General features: G+C 38.3%; 1 protein-coding gene across 2 annotated transcripts in view; it reads right to left on the bottom strand.

Moving 5' to 3' along the window:
• The window catches only part of LOC126931412 (alpha-2-macroglobulin), a 46714-nt gene that overhangs the window by 20865 nt on the left and 7453 nt on the right, over window positions 1-18396 (bottom strand). For both annotated transcript variants that reach the window (XM_050749597.1, XM_050749595.1), the window contains exons 8-19: window positions 17374-17494; window positions 16346-16460; window positions 16091-16200; window positions 14088-14249; window positions 11275-11502; window positions 10970-11033; window positions 8749-8891; window positions 7976-8125; window positions 4958-5119; window positions 4391-4502; window positions 2712-2826; window positions 405-633 (exon numbers count right to left, since the gene is read on the bottom strand). In XM_050749597.1, the coding sequence (XP_050605554.1) occupies window positions 405-633; window positions 2712-2826; window positions 4391-4502; window positions 4958-5119; window positions 7976-8125; window positions 8749-8891; window positions 10970-11033; window positions 11275-11502; window positions 14088-14249; window positions 16091-16200; window positions 16346-16460; window positions 17374-17494 (1711 nt within the window). The remainder of the gene's footprint in view (window positions 1-404; window positions 634-2711; window positions 2827-4390; window positions 4503-4957; window positions 5120-7975; window positions 8126-8748; window positions 8892-10969; window positions 11034-11274; window positions 11503-14087; window positions 14250-16090; window positions 16201-16345; window positions 16461-17373; window positions 17495-18396) is intronic.

Raw genomic sequence — 18396 nt, forward strand, 5'->3', positions numbered from 1 at the left:
GATACAAGACTTATAAACAGTTACGGTTTCAGCAGAGGTAAGATGCTCACAAACAACTTTTAAAATTAGGTTTAATATAATGAATGAGCTATGAAAAGTTAAATATATGAGATCATAGAGGTTGAAACCTTATGGAATCTGTCATGAGAATAAAGTCCTGACTTTTGTCATCCCTGTCAGAAGTCTTCATACCACACAAATACTAACTTTGAAGGGTTATAAGGGCTAGCAACTTGCTTTATGGTGCAATTTGGTATTTGGAGATCTCACAACCTGTAACTTATACAATCATGAATATCTAGTAAGCATAGTTTGCATACAAGAGTTTGTCAGTACTCCTAGGAATGCAACTTTTAATTTACTTGATGGCTACCTTGTGTGTAATTGAGGAAAGAGATCCTTACCCGGATGCATTTGGGAAGGTAGTTTAGGACCGTGGCCTTGAGTGTGAAGGCCTCTCCACGGATCACAGAGTAGGGCATTGTGAGCTCCACAAAGAAGGGCTGGAAGGCTCGGAGGGAGGCAGTGGGAGAGATACCAAGTCCAGAGTCTTGGGACAAGCAGAAGGCCCCTGCCTTCCAGTCGGTGATGGTGTCAGGGACTGTTACTCCTACCTCAGCCACACCTGATGAGCTGGAGAGGAGGGAAAGTGAAAGATAGAAATTAAGCAGTTAAATACATCCTCTCTAGGGAGAGAATCCCTAGGAATGATTCTACTGTCACGACTTAAAAACACTCAATAGAAATACCAATAACAGAGAGTATAATCAAGGATTGAGATGGGGAGTATAAGGCCTTTTCTTCCAGCTGTTTTTAATTGTAGTATATCAGAATTGTAGCATAATTTTTTACAGACAATATAGTTATAAATTTAATATGCAGTTTGAGATTGTTCTTAAGTTCTCTTCCCAAAAATGCTGTTCCACTGAGGGCTGCTTTATAATTTTAAATTCTACTACTATGGTGTATAGTGGGTCTGACTGAATCTGTATTTAACTCAGGATTGCCAACCAATGAGGGATCTCTTACAGGCATTAATCTGTGCAGTACTTGGTTATATTTGGTCCTTATGCCCATTTTCTGGAAATCTTAGAATTAAATTTGCACAAAATTTTTTAGCTCTGATGCAATTAGATTAGTAAGACTTCTTAGCTGATGTATTTACATTAAACATCTCCTGAAATTAGCAATGCGTTTGAAAGAAGTACTTCAGTACTGAAAAATTAGCTAACAGCTCCTAGTTAGGCTTCGTCTACCCACTTCCTCAGTTGCTGACTGAGTGTTGGGCTTCTAACTAGCCTGCACGGGGAAGCAGAAGGGGCAGGGAAACGATAGACTTACAGGGAGCCTGAGAAGCAGTAAGGGCACTTCCCATGCCTCCTTCCCCCGGCTCGCCCCACAGATAAAACCAGGTCTCCAGCATACTCCTGGGAATAATTTGTCTATGCATCAAGCACCCCAGTGTCTACAGCTCCTACCTAAGGGTCGGGCTCCTAAATCACCCAGGAGTAGTTGGAGCTCTGCAATCAGGAGTCTCCCTAGACCACAGTGAACACAGACGTGGTTTTAAATAGGCCTTTGAGCAATGCCAGTGGCTACCTGCCCCCAACCACCCCTTGGCTCAATACGGAGAGAACAGGCAAAATCTCCTAGCTTCCGGTCTCTCCCTCGAAGGAGTTTGTCTGCACACATTTCTGGCTGCCTCCTAAGGGTTGGGCTTCTAAACAGTCTGCATCTGGGAGTGAAAGGGAGAGGTAGACAAGACTCCAGGAGCCTGAAAGGGAGCATATGGCCATTCCCACTCCTTCTCTCCATCTGCCCCACTGGCTTGTTTCAGGGATAAAACTCCATTTCCAGTATCACTTTGGAAGGAGTTTCTTCACTCTCCTGGGTACAAATGCACATTGCCACAGCCATTATGGAAAACGGTATGGAGATACCTCAAAAATTTTAAAATGGAAACTACCATATGTCCCAGAAATCCCTCTTCTGGGTATACTCCCAAAGGAAATGAAATAAGCACCTCGTAGAGATGTATGTGTTTTGGTGTTCATGACAGCATTATTCACAGTTGTCAAGATATAAAAACAACCTAAGTGTCTGGGTGAATGGATAAATAAGTTGTGGCTATGCATAATGGAATATTATTCAGCCTTAAGTGGAATAAGATCCTGCCATTTGTGACAACATGGATGAAGCTGGGGGAGATTATGCTAAGTGAAATAAGCCAGACATAGGACAAATACTGCATGATCTTACTTGTATGTGGATGCTAAAAGAAGTTGAATACATAGGAACAGAGAGTAGAAGGGTGGTTGGGGTTACACGGATGGGGAGAAGCAGGTCAAAAGGTACAAAGTTGAAGTTATGTAGGATGAATAAATTTAGAAATCTAAAGTACAGCATGAGGACTATAGTTGATAATATAGTCAACTATAATGACTATATAGTTGGATACTGAAACTTGGCTAAAAGGATAGATTTTAGGTGCGCTTGCCACGCACACAAAAACAGGTAACAATGTGAGCTAATAGATGTGTTAATTTGCTTGACTGTAGTAATCATTTCACTGTGTGTATGTGTATGTACATCAAAACATCATGTCGTACATCATAAACAAATAAAACAATAAAAACAGAAAAACTAGCAAAGAATTGAAAATAGTGAGGGACCTCTATCGTTGCATATTGCATATGCAGGAAGTTACTTACTTTACCACCACCAAATCCCAGATCCATGTCTCAGGGAAGTACTTCCGTACAGTTTCTGTGTGAGGCTCTTCAAGTTGCAGCTTGTGTGCCTGGCCTCTTCCCATTACATCTGAATCTATGTTGGGTGAGGGATAAGATACTACAATAAACATACAGATAAAGCTTATGAGAGAATGTAATAGTTGTCACCAAAAAAACCCCAAATGGTCTGATGAAATAGAGAGGAAGGAGGAGAGGGCACTTGGGTCATTAGGGAAAGCTTCTTTGAGGAGGAAATATGTTGGATGTTGGATGACTTATGAAGTATTAGAATAAGCTAGGAGTGGCCGGGCGCGGTGGCTCATGCCTGTAATCCCAGCGCTTTGGGAGGCCGAGGCGGGCAGATCACGAGGTCAGGAGATCAAGACCACCCTGGCTAACACGGTGAAACCCCGTCTCTACTAAAAAATACAAAAAAAAAAAAAAAAAAAATTAGCCAGGTGTGGTGGCGGGCGCCTATAGTCCCAGCTACTCGGGAGACTGAGGCAGGAGAATGGCGTGAACCCGGGAGGCGGAGCTTGCAGTGAGCGGAGATCGCGCCACTGCACTCCAGCCTGGGCGACCTGGGCGACAGAGTGAGACTTCGTCTCAAACAAACCAACCAACCAACCCACTCCCCCCCCAAAAAAGAATAAGCTAGGAGTGAGCTGGGGGAGGAGGATCATAAGCAGAGGTTATAGAGACTTTGGCAGACAGAGGCTTGGATTATCTGTGGGGCGCAAGGACTTTGTGGAGTCCTTGGTGGCTGCTGCCGCTGTGCTAAGTGGAGAGTGCTATGACACAAGGCCGTGAAGAGGGCAGAAATCCAAGTTTCCATTGGTGTGCTCCTCTGCAGGAGCAAGGAAAAACTAACACAGATGTTACGACAGTGGCTTTGAGAAACAGTTTACAGGAGGGAAAAGTTCAGTGATAATAAAGACTCTTTATTCTCTATCGTGTCAGAAGATTACAGTTAGTTTCTTTCACTCTATTCACCTTCTAGTAAGGGTGTGCTGGTCAATATTTCACAACCAGCTCTCTGGAAAAAATTGTGCATATATAAACCTATACATGCATAAATTTACTATCAACCTTACTGATAAAGGATGGCACAATATAATTTATAAATAGTAAAATACACCATAGACTTCATAGTGAATTCCGTAGAGCCAATTGATTCTCCCTAAATGCTTTCCTTGATTTTTGACCCTCTTTTCTCTGCACTCAACTTATCCTCAATCATGATTTGACAATATGGGACTATAAATAAATGCTTGATTACTATTCAGTTCATCAAAGAAGTAGCTCATGTCATTGATGAATGTGTGTGGTTCCAACATCAATATTGGTTGATGTGTTGGGGAAGTTGAACAGCGTTTTTACCTGACTGATGGAGAATGTAGTCCTGTTTTGTGAACATTTCTATTTCTCTTTACACTAATCCTATGCTTGGAAACTTTCTCTTTCCTTTTCAGCCTAACACATCTATCTCCATTTACTAGAATTTGAGTTTATATTGCTATGTGACCTTGAGCAATAACCATAATATGTATGACTCACAAGTCCTTTCTTTTGTTAATTTTTGTCACATTGTATCTTTAAAAAAATTTAAAAGCCAGTGAATATATTAGGTAATACATATGTATTAATTTTTTGTTTACCATAATAACCTACACGTAGACCTTCAGGTCCATGCATTTCATACTGTTGAAGCTGTGGACATATTTTGGGTTTACGAATCTTTGAGTTGGTGAATGCCTTTAAGCTCATGTCCTGCAAAGGAAATTATTATCTAATCAGTAAATATATATTATAAAATATACATAGGTGGATACTTCTTTTCATTGAATTTGACAAGCAATCCAGTTAACTTAATATTAAACTTTGAACATTCACATGTGTAGAAGGGATATTTGTATACTTAAGGAGGTAATTTTATTCTGTTCATTAAACTCTTTCAACAGTAATTATTTTGTATATAAGATATTAATAAACATCACAGAGCAATTAATTTCTGTGAAAAAAGGAAACTTGAATAATATTCCAGAAAGTTCCAGCTTAGTTCAGCAGGTTTTAGCAGATCTGCTGCTATTAGTGGAGAAGCCACTTACCTCTTTATATCCCATTACCCTCAACTAGGACATGAAGGCATTCAAATAAAGACTCTTTTCCAAGTGTAATATTTTAAGAACCTTAAGATCAGACCATCTACAACATAAGGAGTTTACCTGTAGGAAGCTATATATATCCTTTTCATTTGTATTTGATACTGGAGTATATGTGATTCCATTAATATAGACATTATGACGATTGACGCAGTCTTCATCGTCCTGGTCATTCAAAGGCTCAGGGAAGCCAGTGAGGTCCTTTACTGGTAGCAGGTTATAAACCTGTACAAATTCAAAAGACAAAAAGGCAAACTTATGTGTGACTTTTTTTTAAGTTCAAGGAGAAAAGAATAGGAATAATGAACATCAGTCTTTCTTTGAGTGCTCTCATTGCTCTGATGATTTATAGTGGGTATGGATCATTTTCTTGACACAGTGTTTTCATTTTGAAGATGTTTAACAATTTTAGGAAAAAAAAAAAACACTCCATCTAAGTACTCAAGGGCCATACTACTTCGTTACACAGTTCAGAGGCCACCACTAGACTCAACACTGGAATGAAATAAAATTTTATTAATTGAAAAATCGAGGTCTGATGTATATGTGACATTGCACAAAGCTTTGAGATGAGAGAAGGAAATGATAGTTTTGTGCTTATCTTGTGGTAAGCAACAAAGTTAATGGGTGCATGTTCTAAACAGGCACACGATAGGCATATCCTCTCTCCACAGGATATGATGACATTTTCTTAGGTATTATTAGTGGAAACAAAATGCTCCAGATCTTCATATAATACATAAAACTTTAACTGTAAAATCCTAGGCATGATGCTTTCAAGTCCATTTGAAGGTGAGAAGACAGACAGACATAAAAACTGTGATCGTTACATTGCATTATATTCGTAGGAGTTTAAAACTGATTGACAAGAACAGATGAACAAAGTGAGTGGTGTGATGAAATTAGACACCTTCTCAAAGTATCTTAACATTTCTCCTTTCCTCTCCCTGCTTTATTGTAGCATATTCCATAATTATCATCTGTCTTACCTATGGGACAGACAATGTAACTTCCATGAGACATAAATTTTTATCTTTCCAGTGGCTCACTGCTTGATCTCTACTAGCACTTAGTATAATGCCTAGAACACAGTGGGCATTAAATAAATGTGTTGAATGAATGGCCTATACTAGTAGCAGCAAAGTATTTCACTGGTAAAACACTAATCAAAGGTTGAGAAGAGCTGGTGTTTTAACTCGGGTCTACTACTAAATCCCTGAAAGCTTCGGCTTTATTATTAATACATAGGATTGTCTGCCTTATCTACCCATCAGGGTTGTTATAATTTGAAAAATTCTTTGAGAATTATAAAATTATGTTATTAAAAACATAAAACATGTATATTATTTTCCCACATATCCTCTTGAGATCCTACGGCTGAAATGTACTTACTGCTTCCTTTAGAAGTATTCTAATATTTTCAGTTAAAATCCCATTAGAAGGACAAACAAGTAAGAAATATTTTCTTATAAGTTTCTATTTCAGGAAAATAAAAATATAAATTTCTCTTTGTTCAATTACGGTAGTAGAAAAAACTTCAGTAAGAGGTTATTACAATTGGCCTCATATTAAAAATCTGAAGATGTGAAAAAACTGCTATTAGTACATGCCGTTAACTAGTTTTTGCTGTTCCAATTCAGCATACCCTTTTGCTATTTCTTCTATTAGCTCCATATTTTCAAAGATTTCAGTTATCAATGTCAATTATATAGTAATTCATTTTTCCTAAGTTTTGTTCCTCAGAGATAATACATATTAGGAAGTGGGAGCTAAGCTTTGAGGATGCAAAGGCATAAGAATAATACAATGGACTTTGTGGATTCAGGGGGAAGGGTGGAAGGGGGGTGAGGGATAAAAGGCTACAAATTGGCTCGGGTGATGGTTGCACCAAAATCTCAGAAATCACCACTAAAGAATTTATTCATGTGACCAAACGCTACCTGTTCCCCCAAAAACCTATGGACAAAAAGGGAAAGTATTCTGATACTTCCGTGGTGTAAGGCTGAATGGGTCAGAATGGGGTAGCAATGCAGAGATGATGGAAATGATGGAAATGATGTGTAGCTTGGGAAAGCAATTATTTCAGCAGATATAATTCTTTTTTTTTTTTTTTTTGAGATTGAGTCTTGCTCTATTGCCCAGGCTGGAGTGCAATGGCATGATCTCAGCTCACTCAACCTCCACCTCCTGGGTTCAAGTAATGCTTCTGCCTCAGCCTCCCAAGTAGCTGGGATGACAGGCGCTACCACCACCTGCCTGGCTAATTTTTGTAGTTTTAGTAGAGACGTGGTTTCACTGGCCGTGTTGGCCGGGCTGGTCTGAAACTCCTGACCTCAAGTGATCCACCCGCCTTGGCCTCCCAAAGTGTTGGGATTATAGGCAAGAGCCACCAGGCCCAACCATAATTCTTAGAAAAACAGAAATCTGATATTTCCTTTAGCCTGTGTAGTCTTAGTACAGGTACCTGTATCACTTTCGTTAGGCTTTTTGAAACGTTGAAACTAGTTTGAAAACTCCTATTATTGGTTGCACGGAGCTCTGGGATTTTAAGGACTTTGGGTAGTGCATGGTCTTTTTACATTTTAAATATATAATTTCCAAATGGCTTCCCTGATTGCTCAGTTAATCCTTTCTTTTATTTTGCATAACTACACTTCTCTTATAGCACTTCTCACAATCTGCTCTGTATTCTCTCCAGCCTTGCATATACGGATGTCTTGACACAATCAGAAGATTTGAGTTTGCATTGCTATGTACACTTGAGCAAGAAGCTTAACATATCTGAATAACGAGTCCTTTTTTGGTTGTTAATTTTCATCACATTTCATCTTTTAAAAAATTCTTTTATTTGATTCATTATACTGTATTAAGTGATACTTTTTTTTTTTTAACCTATAGAAGTGAGTAGTTTTGTATATATATAAAATTCCTTACCAATGAAAGCCCACAAGAGAGCCCAAAACAATTAATTCCTAGATAAATACAATTTTAATTGATCTTATCCTACTTATCCAGGCATTTTTCCTTGCTCTGAGCCCCTGGCATGGCCCTTCTTGATTCCTGAGGCTGCTGAGAACTCACCGAGGATGCCGAGAGCTCAGCGTCAGGCTTCATGAGCAGCACGCTTTGGTCCACAGCACGGAGGGCGCAGAGGGACTGAGGAGCCGCTGTGACTTGCAGGTGGGCGTGTGAGGCTGGGAGGCTTTGTGATGGGCGGAAGCTCAAATCCACCTGTGAAATTGGAACAAAAGGTCCGAAAAGCAAATTTCCCGGTTTACCCATGCATTCACTCGCATTTGCAGTGTTCCTCATGTACAATGTATAATCACTCTGCTTGACTTCGTGAAGGGTTGGCATTATGTCAATCCTGAAGCTTTTTGTCCCCTACACTTCTCTTTCCTTCTCAAGAATCACTTGAGCCATTAGAATTATTTCTAATTATTCTTATAAATTACTGGTCATGAAATGCCATTTTTATCTTTGATACACGGCAAGGTGCTTATTAATTGTGGTGGAACGTGCATGGGTCGAGGTGCTCTTGCATTTTTTCTTTTGGCTCCTTAGTAGTCTCAAAAACATGCTTACATATTTCCCAACATTTTACCATAGAAGAAGGGAATAATGTACTCTGAACTGTGTAATTGGTAAGAGGCAATGCTAGGAGAAGTTTGAGAGTTTTGTACCAGGAATCAAGTGATTCTGCTTCTTAGTATGACTCTGCCACTACCTTGCTGAAAGTCTCTGGGGAATTTGTTTAACCCTTTTGGCCCTAATGTTCACATGTATAAAACAAACGATAACAGTAGTAACTTCTAGTTTAAAATGTTGAAGATTTTATTATGTAAAGTACCCACCTTGTTGTCCAGACAATTTTCGACCTCGTATTTTGCAGAATCCCCAATCACGTCCCCAGTAGGTAAAACGGCATATATGAGCAACCGAGCGACAGGAGCAATGTCTGACTTCACAGGGATTGAGATGGAAAAATGGCCCTTCACTGGGGCACAAAGAGAATGAGAGGAAGCGATCATAGGTTAATGACTATTTCCATTAGTAGATGTAAAAGACATAATAAACAGAAGATGTAACAAATGGAGGACTGCCTCTAAGGACTCTAGCTTTAGAGAAAAACCTTATCAAAGCCCTCTCTCCTCTCATAAATCCTATACTATGTTGATTTTTCACCAGCTTTAAGCTTCAGATCACCTACATAATGTTCTGATGCTCGTTAAGGGTATGAAGACATCCAGTTCACTACCATTTGATCTAGGCCTCATACTAGAAGAGGGAGATAGAACCTGAAGTTATGAGATGTAAGAATAAGAGTTTAACACATTGTATTCACGCTACATCCACTTTAACCTTCTATGAGCCAATATTTGATTCTTTCTCCATAAGAGGAACACCATGCTCCTTCAGAAGTTATTTTTTGATGCCTATGTAGATTCTTGAGAGGTTGTATTAAGTTTCCTTCAGTCTGCTGTGGTACTTCTGTGTTGCTACAAGAGCTAATGAGAGAGTCGACTACTGATACTTTTTTAGCAAGTTATCTTTTAGAGTCTATTAGACTAGGAGCAACCTTCAAAGGCTTATATTATAACATATTTGCTCATGGTAAGAGTGCAGTTCAGTGGTGGAAGTACCCAATTTAATGCTTCATAATTCATAACTATCTTGAAGAAAAAAAAGATATTTGTAATAATATAAATGATGGCTGAACGTGGTGGCTCACGCCTGTAATCCCAGCACTTTGGGAGGCTGAGGCGGATGGATCACGAGGTCAGGAGTTCGAGACCATCCTGGCTAACACGGTGAAACCCCATCCCCACTAAAAATACAAAAAATTAGCCGCGCGTAGTGGCGGGCACCTGTAGTCCCAGCTACTCGGGAGGCTGAGGCAGGAGAATGGTGTGAACCCGGGAGGTGGAGCTTGCAGTGAGCCGAGATCACGCCACTGCACTCCAGCCTGGATGACAGAGCAAGACTCCGTCTAAAAAATATATATATTTTATATATTTATATGAATATATATATAAATATATATTTAATATATTTAAATATATTAATATTAATAAATTTAAATATATTTAATATATATTTAAAATATATAAATAAATTTATATAAATATATATAAATTTATATAAATCTACATAAATATATATATATTTATATAAATGTAAATAAATAATATATATAAATGACTCAGCACAAAACCTGGTATATACAACATACCCTGAAATCTTACATTTTCTCCACCCCATTCTCTAACACAATTCTCATTTTGAGAAGACGTTCAAGAATATTTATGGTTTGAAAATTTGGAATAAGCACAAATTATACACAGCAACATTTTATGTATTTTATTTTCTTATTTATTTATTTATTTATTTACTTTTATAGAGATATGGTCTCACTATGTTGACCAGGCTGGTCTCAAACTCGTGACCTCAAGGGATCCTCTCATCTTGTTCTCCCAAAGTACTGGGATTACAGGTGTGAGCCATCACAGCTGGCCCACACCAACATTTTAAATAACCCAAAGAAAATAAACTAAAAAGAAAGACAACACATATTTGATAAAGGGTGAGAAAAAAAAATTATTGTTTTCCCTCCCCCAACTTTCTTTTAATTGATACTAGATGGAAATGGTCTCTCATTACTTGAAAGTATTCCCAATATTTCCAGGTCAGGAATGGAAAACCAAACATCATGTTTTCACTCATAAGTAGGAGCTAAGCTACTAGGAAGTGGCAGCTAAGCTATTAGGAAGTGGGAGCTAAGCTATGAGGATGCAAAGGCATAAGAATGATACAATGGACTTTGTGGATTCAGGGTGAAGGGTGGAAGGGGAGTGAGGGATAAAAGACTGCAAATTGGGTACAATGTATACTGCTCAGGTGATGGGTGCACCAAAATCTCAGAAATCACTACTAAAGAATTTATTCATGTTACCAAACACCACCTGTTCCCCCAAAAACCTTTGGAAAAAAAGGGAAAATATTCTGATACTTTCGTGGTGTAAGGCTGAACGGGTCAGAATGGGGTAGCAATGCAGAGATGATGGAAATACTCACTGTGTTCCTGCTTCACAAGCAGTCCATGAGTCCCAGTTCGGACAATGCCTCCCCTTGCCATTATCTGCAAAAAAGGAAATAAAAAGAAACTGAATGTGCCAAACAGAGAACATGCTTCAGTCTCACTTCAATATACTTGTTTTATTGAGTCCCTGCTGGTAATAATCCACCTCAAGAGAAGTCAAACTTTCAAAAGGAACATGGATAAGAAGTCGAAGTAATGACATCTACAGAACTTCATGATCACTTGCTCCACAGACAGCTTTTGCCTACAGAGAAGTCAATGCAGTAACCTCCCTTCTCACCAGATAATAGAAGGAGAGCTTCTTCAGTCCCTGCAGGGCGCCTCCGTTCAGAATATAATGTGCCTGGACTGTCTGAGTTTGGCCACATGGTAGTTCATGAGGCAGGGGCTCAAGGTGGACAAAGCTCTTGCTTGGGGAGAACACAAGATAAGCAGTGTGATGGGCCTCTTCGTGTTCTTCTGACACCCACTGGTAGCCGTAACAGGGACTACGATCCTTGTGTTTGACCTAATGAATTAGAAAAATTATGTTATTTTTAGATTATATGTCATAAAAATTAATGTTCTCACAAAACTGTGTAAGTTTGCTGTGCTACCTTAACTAGTAGCTAGAAATCTTTTGTTCTACAATGAAAAGTGGGAGAAGGACCCCGTATTTTGTGTGTCTGCTTTAAATGCAGGCGTGCTTTGTGGCTTTACACTGCGGAGCCTCCTGGGATTGAGATGTATATTTCTTAAGAGGATAAAAAGAAGCATCCTTTGCTCTGATTAGCTTGCCTGAAATTTCTCTGGCTGCTTTACCTGACAGTTAGAGACACTGGAGCTATGAAACTTCATTGAGGAGAGTAAATAATCTCTAGAAATGGAAGAACTGTGCTTTCAGAAAGCAGCTGCCTCTTTTAGGGTGGATTTTGAGTGGGTATTATGAATAAATAAAATATTGTAACTTTAGGGGTCTGAGAAGACATTGATAAAAAGCATTGGTTTAAGAGCTGAACTGATGAATTAGCTGAAGTCTGCCTCTTCCGGGCTATCTTAGGCTGATTGCTATTATTGTTATCGTTTTGAGACAGGGTTTTGCTCTGTCGCCCATGCTGGAGTGCAGTGGCACGATCTTGGTTCAGTGCAATCTCTGCCTCCCGGGCTCAAGTGATCCTCCCACTCAGCCTCCTGAGTTGCTGGGACTACAGGTGCATGCCACCCCACCCAGCTAATTTTTTGTGTATTTTGTAGAGATGGGGTTTCACCACGTTGCCCAGGCTGGTCTCGAACTCCTGGCCTCGAGCAATCCACCCACCTCAGCCTCCCAAAGTGCTGGGATTACAGGCGTGAGCTACTGTGCCCCGCCTAGGCTGATTAGTTTTAATACTCCCTGCAGTCTGGATTCTAATGCCTCAGAGGCCATAATTGGGTTATATTTCCAACTTTTCTTCCTGTAGAAGTTATTCCTTAGCTCCTTCCAGGCTTCCTCTACCTTCATCCCCAGCTCCCAATAGCACTAGTGAATCCTTGAGCAAAACATTTTGTTCATATCTTAATATATATTTTGGTGACAACACATATATGATCACCCCAAACAGGGAGCATGTAGAAATAATAATTTCATTGTCAAGACTGGCACAGTGCCTGGCATGTACAAAGCATTCAAGACACTTTTTGAAATGAGTAAATGTTCAAATTTGAGTTTATTAGAGGTAGGTGCTTTTATGCCATCTATTAAAGCTAAATAAATACAATGCATTATTTATTTCTCTATAACAACGTAAGGACTCTAAAGAGGCAGGGGTTTTCCATTACCATGATTATGTAATATATGTTGAATATGTATTGTATATCCATGTATCTATAGATATGTCTATGTCTCTCTTGATTAATAGAGGACTGCATGTTATACTGACCAAGTTATATTGGTATGAACAGGTCTTCTGGAGAAAATTAGAATAGCAAAACAAAATAAAGTAAGGTAATAATTTTTGGAGTATACATTTTTAAAACTAAATGCTAATTATGTTAGAATTGGCTTTTATAGTAGAAGTATCTAACAGTTAAAGGGGGCTTACTAAGTGCTTCAATACGTATTATTTCACTTAATCTTCGCAACCACCCCAAAAGTTAGGTGTTAATATTGCAATCATTTTACAGATGAGGAAATGAAGCATAGAGGTTTTAGTTAATTCCTTAAAATAGGGTTGAGCCAGTATTTTTAACCACTTTATCTGATTCAGATCCTGGAATTCACACTTTTCAGAAAAGTATTATAAACACACACACACACACACACACACAACATAAAATTACCATCTTCATTATTCTTTAGTGTACAGTTTGGCAGTAGTAAGTATATCTGTTGTGCAACGGATCTCCAGAACTTTTCACCTTGTAAAACTAAACCTGAATACCAATAAGAGCAATTCCCCATTTCTCTCTTTCCCTAGCCCTTGGCAGCCACCATCCTGTTTTCTGTTTCTATGACTTTGACTACTTTAGAAACCCCCATATAAGTGAATCATATAGTATTGGTCTTATTGTGACTGGCTTATTTCACTTACCATACTGTCCTCAAGGATCATTCATGCTGTAGCATGTGACAGGATTTCCTTCCCTTCTCAGGCTGCATAATATTCTGTTGTATTTATATACCACATTTTGTTTACCTGTTCATCCCTTGATGGACATTTGGGTAGCCTCCATCTCTCAGCTATTGTGGATAGTGGGGCTATGAACATGGGTGTGCAAATATCTCTTTGAGACCCTGCTTTCGATTCTTTTGAATATATGTCCAGAAGTAGGATTACTGGATCATATGGTCATTCTATTTTTTAATTTTTTCAGGAACTACTATACTGTTTTTCATAGTGGTTCCACCATTTTACGTTCCCAGCAACACTGTTAAAGTCTAACCTGCACTTTTAATCACAACAATATACTGTCTTCTTTTCATAAACTTTAAAAAAGTTAACCTTAAATTGGTTTCTAATTGCCAGCTTTTTCTCTCCATAGAACTAAACACAGTTTGGAAATTTTATCACCCTTAGGTTGCAACCTTGTTTTCAAGGCTACTTCATGTTATTGGTAACTTCTTTCCAAACTTACCCTAACAGTAAGAGTGGTACCCATAACGTTGGTGGTGTTGATAGAGAACTGTACAAGGCCATGCTCATCCGTGGTAGCATTGGAGTAATAGTTTGCTTCATTTCCTCTGATGAATATGACTTTATTTGGTATAGGGACGCCTTTCCCATCTACCAGGCGCACCTGAAGATTAAAAACTATGGATGAGTTATATTGGTAATAACTAATAGGCACCAAACATATTCATTTTTTCACATTTTTAAGTGCCTCCTCTATGTTGAACATGGTTCCAGGCACTGAGGACACAATAGTGAAAAACAAAAAACAAAAAACAAAGTTTCTTCCATCACAGAGCTTACTGTCTAGTGAAAGAGACAGATGCTAAATAAATACATATATAACATACACTAATTTAGTAGTAATCAATCCTAAGAAGAAAAACAGAGCAGTGTGAAGGGATAGACAGTGATAGAGATAATAACAAGGGTGACCTGAAAAATGTATTCTAGATATTTTGGAAGTGCTGTGTATTATTTTATATAACTCTTAGAGAGTCACAGAGCACTAGAGTAATATGATAATGAAATATCTAAATCTATTAACTAAATTTATTTGTGCCCCAAACACCTATTTTGGGGTGGACCATTAACTTCCTATAGATTAGTGTCTGAAGTCTCAAAAGTGCACAAGTAAACAATTGCCAATACATTGTCCCATGTGTTTCTCTAGCTGTCTTAGACATGGTCTCTGCTTCTCAACCTAGATCTTCAGCCTTTTGGAAGGCAGGCAGATTTTATGGCAGACTTCCCAAGTGAAAAATGTAAAATTGGAAAGAGGCACACAGTATTAAATAAGTCGCCAAAGCTAATTTACTGCTAATATTGTGTCGGCAGTTGAGTAGTCCAGCTCAGATTGTAAAGGTGGTGATTCTTTTTCAGTATAAGCTACATTTGGTAGCAGGAAGAACAATAGGCTGACCCCCATCAGTACCCATAATTGATTTACAAAATCTAAGTTTGCCAATGAAATGTTGGCTGCATGTACAAAGACAAGAATAGGCACATAATTCTGATTTTCTTCTAGCTAGAGGCTCTTCTGACAAATAGGATATTTAACAGCAATAAAATATACTTAAAAAGTACACTATCTTTCTGAGAAATTTACAAATGAGCTGCCCTTTCATTTTAGGAAGTTGAATACATTTTGGTGTCATGACATAACCAAGCCTTCCAGAATGTACGCTACTTTGTTGAATTTATGCCTCTTTTACACCCTTCATAGCTGAAATCCTATAACATTTACATTAAGAAAATGATACACAGTAAATACACATTGAGGCACATGTAACTGTCATCTCAGACTTCTAGAGTCATAAAGATCCATTTGTACATCTGCTGACAACAGAAACATCGTAAGAGAAGATTTTTTTTGGTAGATACTATGAAAAGTCATAATTCAAAAATCTGAGAACCTTAAATAGCAGTGTTTTACCCCATGTTCACTGTTTTAGAAATATACTTGTTATTATAGAAAAATAGTGTAAATATACTATCCATGAAATAAACATTATCGTAGAATCTTTACTACTTCAAAATAAAAATTAAAACCACCTACCCACCTGTTTCCATACAAAGTTAGTGTTAGCATCATAATGAAACCGGTCAGCATGAATTTTGAGATTCTTGTGAGAAAATGTCATAAAAACCTGAGACTGCCTGGTAAACCATAAGAAGCAGATTGTGTGACTTGTACAATGCTGTTTCAAAAGGAGGGGGAAAACTCTACTAATTTTAATAAGGCTTTAGGATAATTACATACATTTCATATACAAATTTACAGAAGAATAAATCTATTTTTATGTAGTTTTATACCTTTGGTTATACTAATCAACCGTGGTGATATTTTATACCTTTGGTTATATTAAATGATGACATTAACCAGGCATGGTTTTAGCAGAAACCGTAACTATTGTGCTAATTAGGTAACAGCACATGGGTTGATGAGTGAACTGGAAAATACTCCACCTGCCCAAAGAAGGGAATCCCTTGTCTAAAGTTTGAGTCCACTTTCACAAATGAGAGTTTGGTTATGGTTCTTGTGATTTCACTGGACTTCTTTCCAGTCAATTCCACTACTGGAAAAGAAGAAAAAAATACGTTCTTTTTGGGAAGAATGATGTCTCTAAAATTCTATTACCTCCCCTCAACTTACAATTCATTATTTGGCTAAGAAAATCAATGTCTACTGTTTTTTCTCTTACACCCATGTAGTACACAAACCTGTTCCTTCTTCTTGGATCTTGGCTTCAGTGTGAAGTTTCATTTCATACTCCTTCCTCTTCAACTGGAAGACCTTGGTTTTTACTTGCTGATAGAAGCAGCCATGGCTGTTTAGCTAAGAAGGGAGAAAATAAAATACAAAAATACAATGCATATTATACTAAATAGATCATTGGTCAGTTAATCTGGTGTGATTTTTGTGGGGGTACAACATCATGTAGGCATTTTCTATGATGAGGACATGATAAATATTCTCTAGCAACTAAATATTAAATTTCACAACAATGTCTCATGTATAATTGACAGGTGTATTTCTTGGTATCTGAAATTCCCTAGATAGAATGCGACAGAAATGTCTTAAAATTTGGAGAGTAATCTTTTTTTGTACAAAGGATGCATAATATTTATACATATTTATGGGGTACACGAGATATTTTGTTACATGCATAGAATGTGTAATGATCCCATCGCGGGATTTAGGATGCCTACCAACTGAAATATTTATCATTTCTATGTGTTGGAAATAGTTCAAGTCCTGTCCATTTGCTATTTTGAAATACACAGTACATCTGCTCTTGACCATTAGAACTCCTCATCAAAGTCTGGTTCCTCCTCCATAATATTCAGCTGTGGCTGGGAAGTGGCCTCCCATATGCGGACTGTATCTGTCTGGCATCTTGGTGGGGCCATGTGTTAGGTTCTTGCTCAAAGAGAGAGCAGAACTGATGCCCTGGCCAGCTAAGGCAGTTAAGAGGTGTATGGTTTTTCTCCTTCCTTTGTAGAAATGAATGCCCATGGAGGCTTCGGATGGCTCAGCGTCTATCATTCTGAAACACTCACAATGGGCAATTACAAGAAATAAATAATTCCCATTGTGCTAAGTTCATGATTTTTTTGAAAAATTACAATAGCTAACATGGAATTCTCTTCTAGATTGTTCTCTTCCTGCATCAGAAAAATGCTGCAACTCACTGCTTTTCAACAATGCCTTTATTGTCATTCTCTAGAAAAAACAGTGTTCAACCTACCTGTCCACTGAATTTCTCACAGAAAGCCTTTGAATCTTCACCAAAGCAGTCAGAAGCGTCACTATACTTTCTGCAAATGCTCACAGTCACATGTCCTGGGACAGGCTTCCCATATGTGTATCTGTCATGAGAACATTCCCAAAGGAATCAGAGCAGGCACTGAACCTCCCCATTTTCTAGCTATTTATATCTCCCTTTTACCTACAGTATACTCCCTGTCTATACTTCCCGCTGCTCTCTGCAGGCTCACACAATACTGAAGATAAGAGTCACTAATGGCTCTTATAGAAATCTCCATTGCAACATGCTGAAATTTACTAGATTCTTCTTTTATCATTTCTTTTTTTCCTTGATTTTTTTTTTAGCTTTATCTCAAAAAAACTTCCTTATTATAAAACTTAAACTTGTACTTAAAAGAAAAAGTAATACCAGCAAAACGAAAGAAACAAAGCAAAGCAGAACAAAAAAAAGCAAAGAGAAGAAACAAACACCCTCAAGTCTACCTAGGAATACAACCTATTAGTACGACAGTGTCTCTTCTTCCATCATCCTCTCCCCATGTCCAGCCATCTCTATATCGAGTTTTACTTGTTTACTTTTTTACAAAAGTGGGATTGTGTCATAAATATGTCACAGACGATTGCTGGGTTTCCAAGTGCGTTTGTCTCCTTTCCTATTTGAGAATGTCCTCTGTCTCTCTATTTACTAGATCACACTAGTTATGAGGAACCAGAAACTTGGCCATTACTGTGAGACAGAACTGGAGCAGGGGCCCAGCTGAATAGCAGGTGTGTTCCATGTGTGATCTTTGGGCAGGACTGATTCCTTCACTATACCTGCTCTTTCTGCTACTGCTTCTGTGTGCCACCAAGGTTAGGAGCATAAGACCCAGGACACAAGAGTTTTCAAGGTTGGAAGAGACTGTCTTGAGAGATCACGTTCAGTCTCGTAAAAATGTCAGTGCAGAGAGGTATGTAGACCAGCCTTAGGTCAACCAGTAAGTTAGATGAGATTTCAGTTGTA

The sequence above is a fragment of the Macaca thibetana genome, chromosome 11, assembly GCF_024542745.1.
Source record: "Macaca thibetana thibetana isolate TM-01 chromosome 11, ASM2454274v1, whole genome shotgun sequence".
Classification (NCBI taxonomy): domain Eukaryota; kingdom Metazoa; phylum Chordata; class Mammalia; order Primates; family Cercopithecidae; genus Macaca; species Macaca thibetana.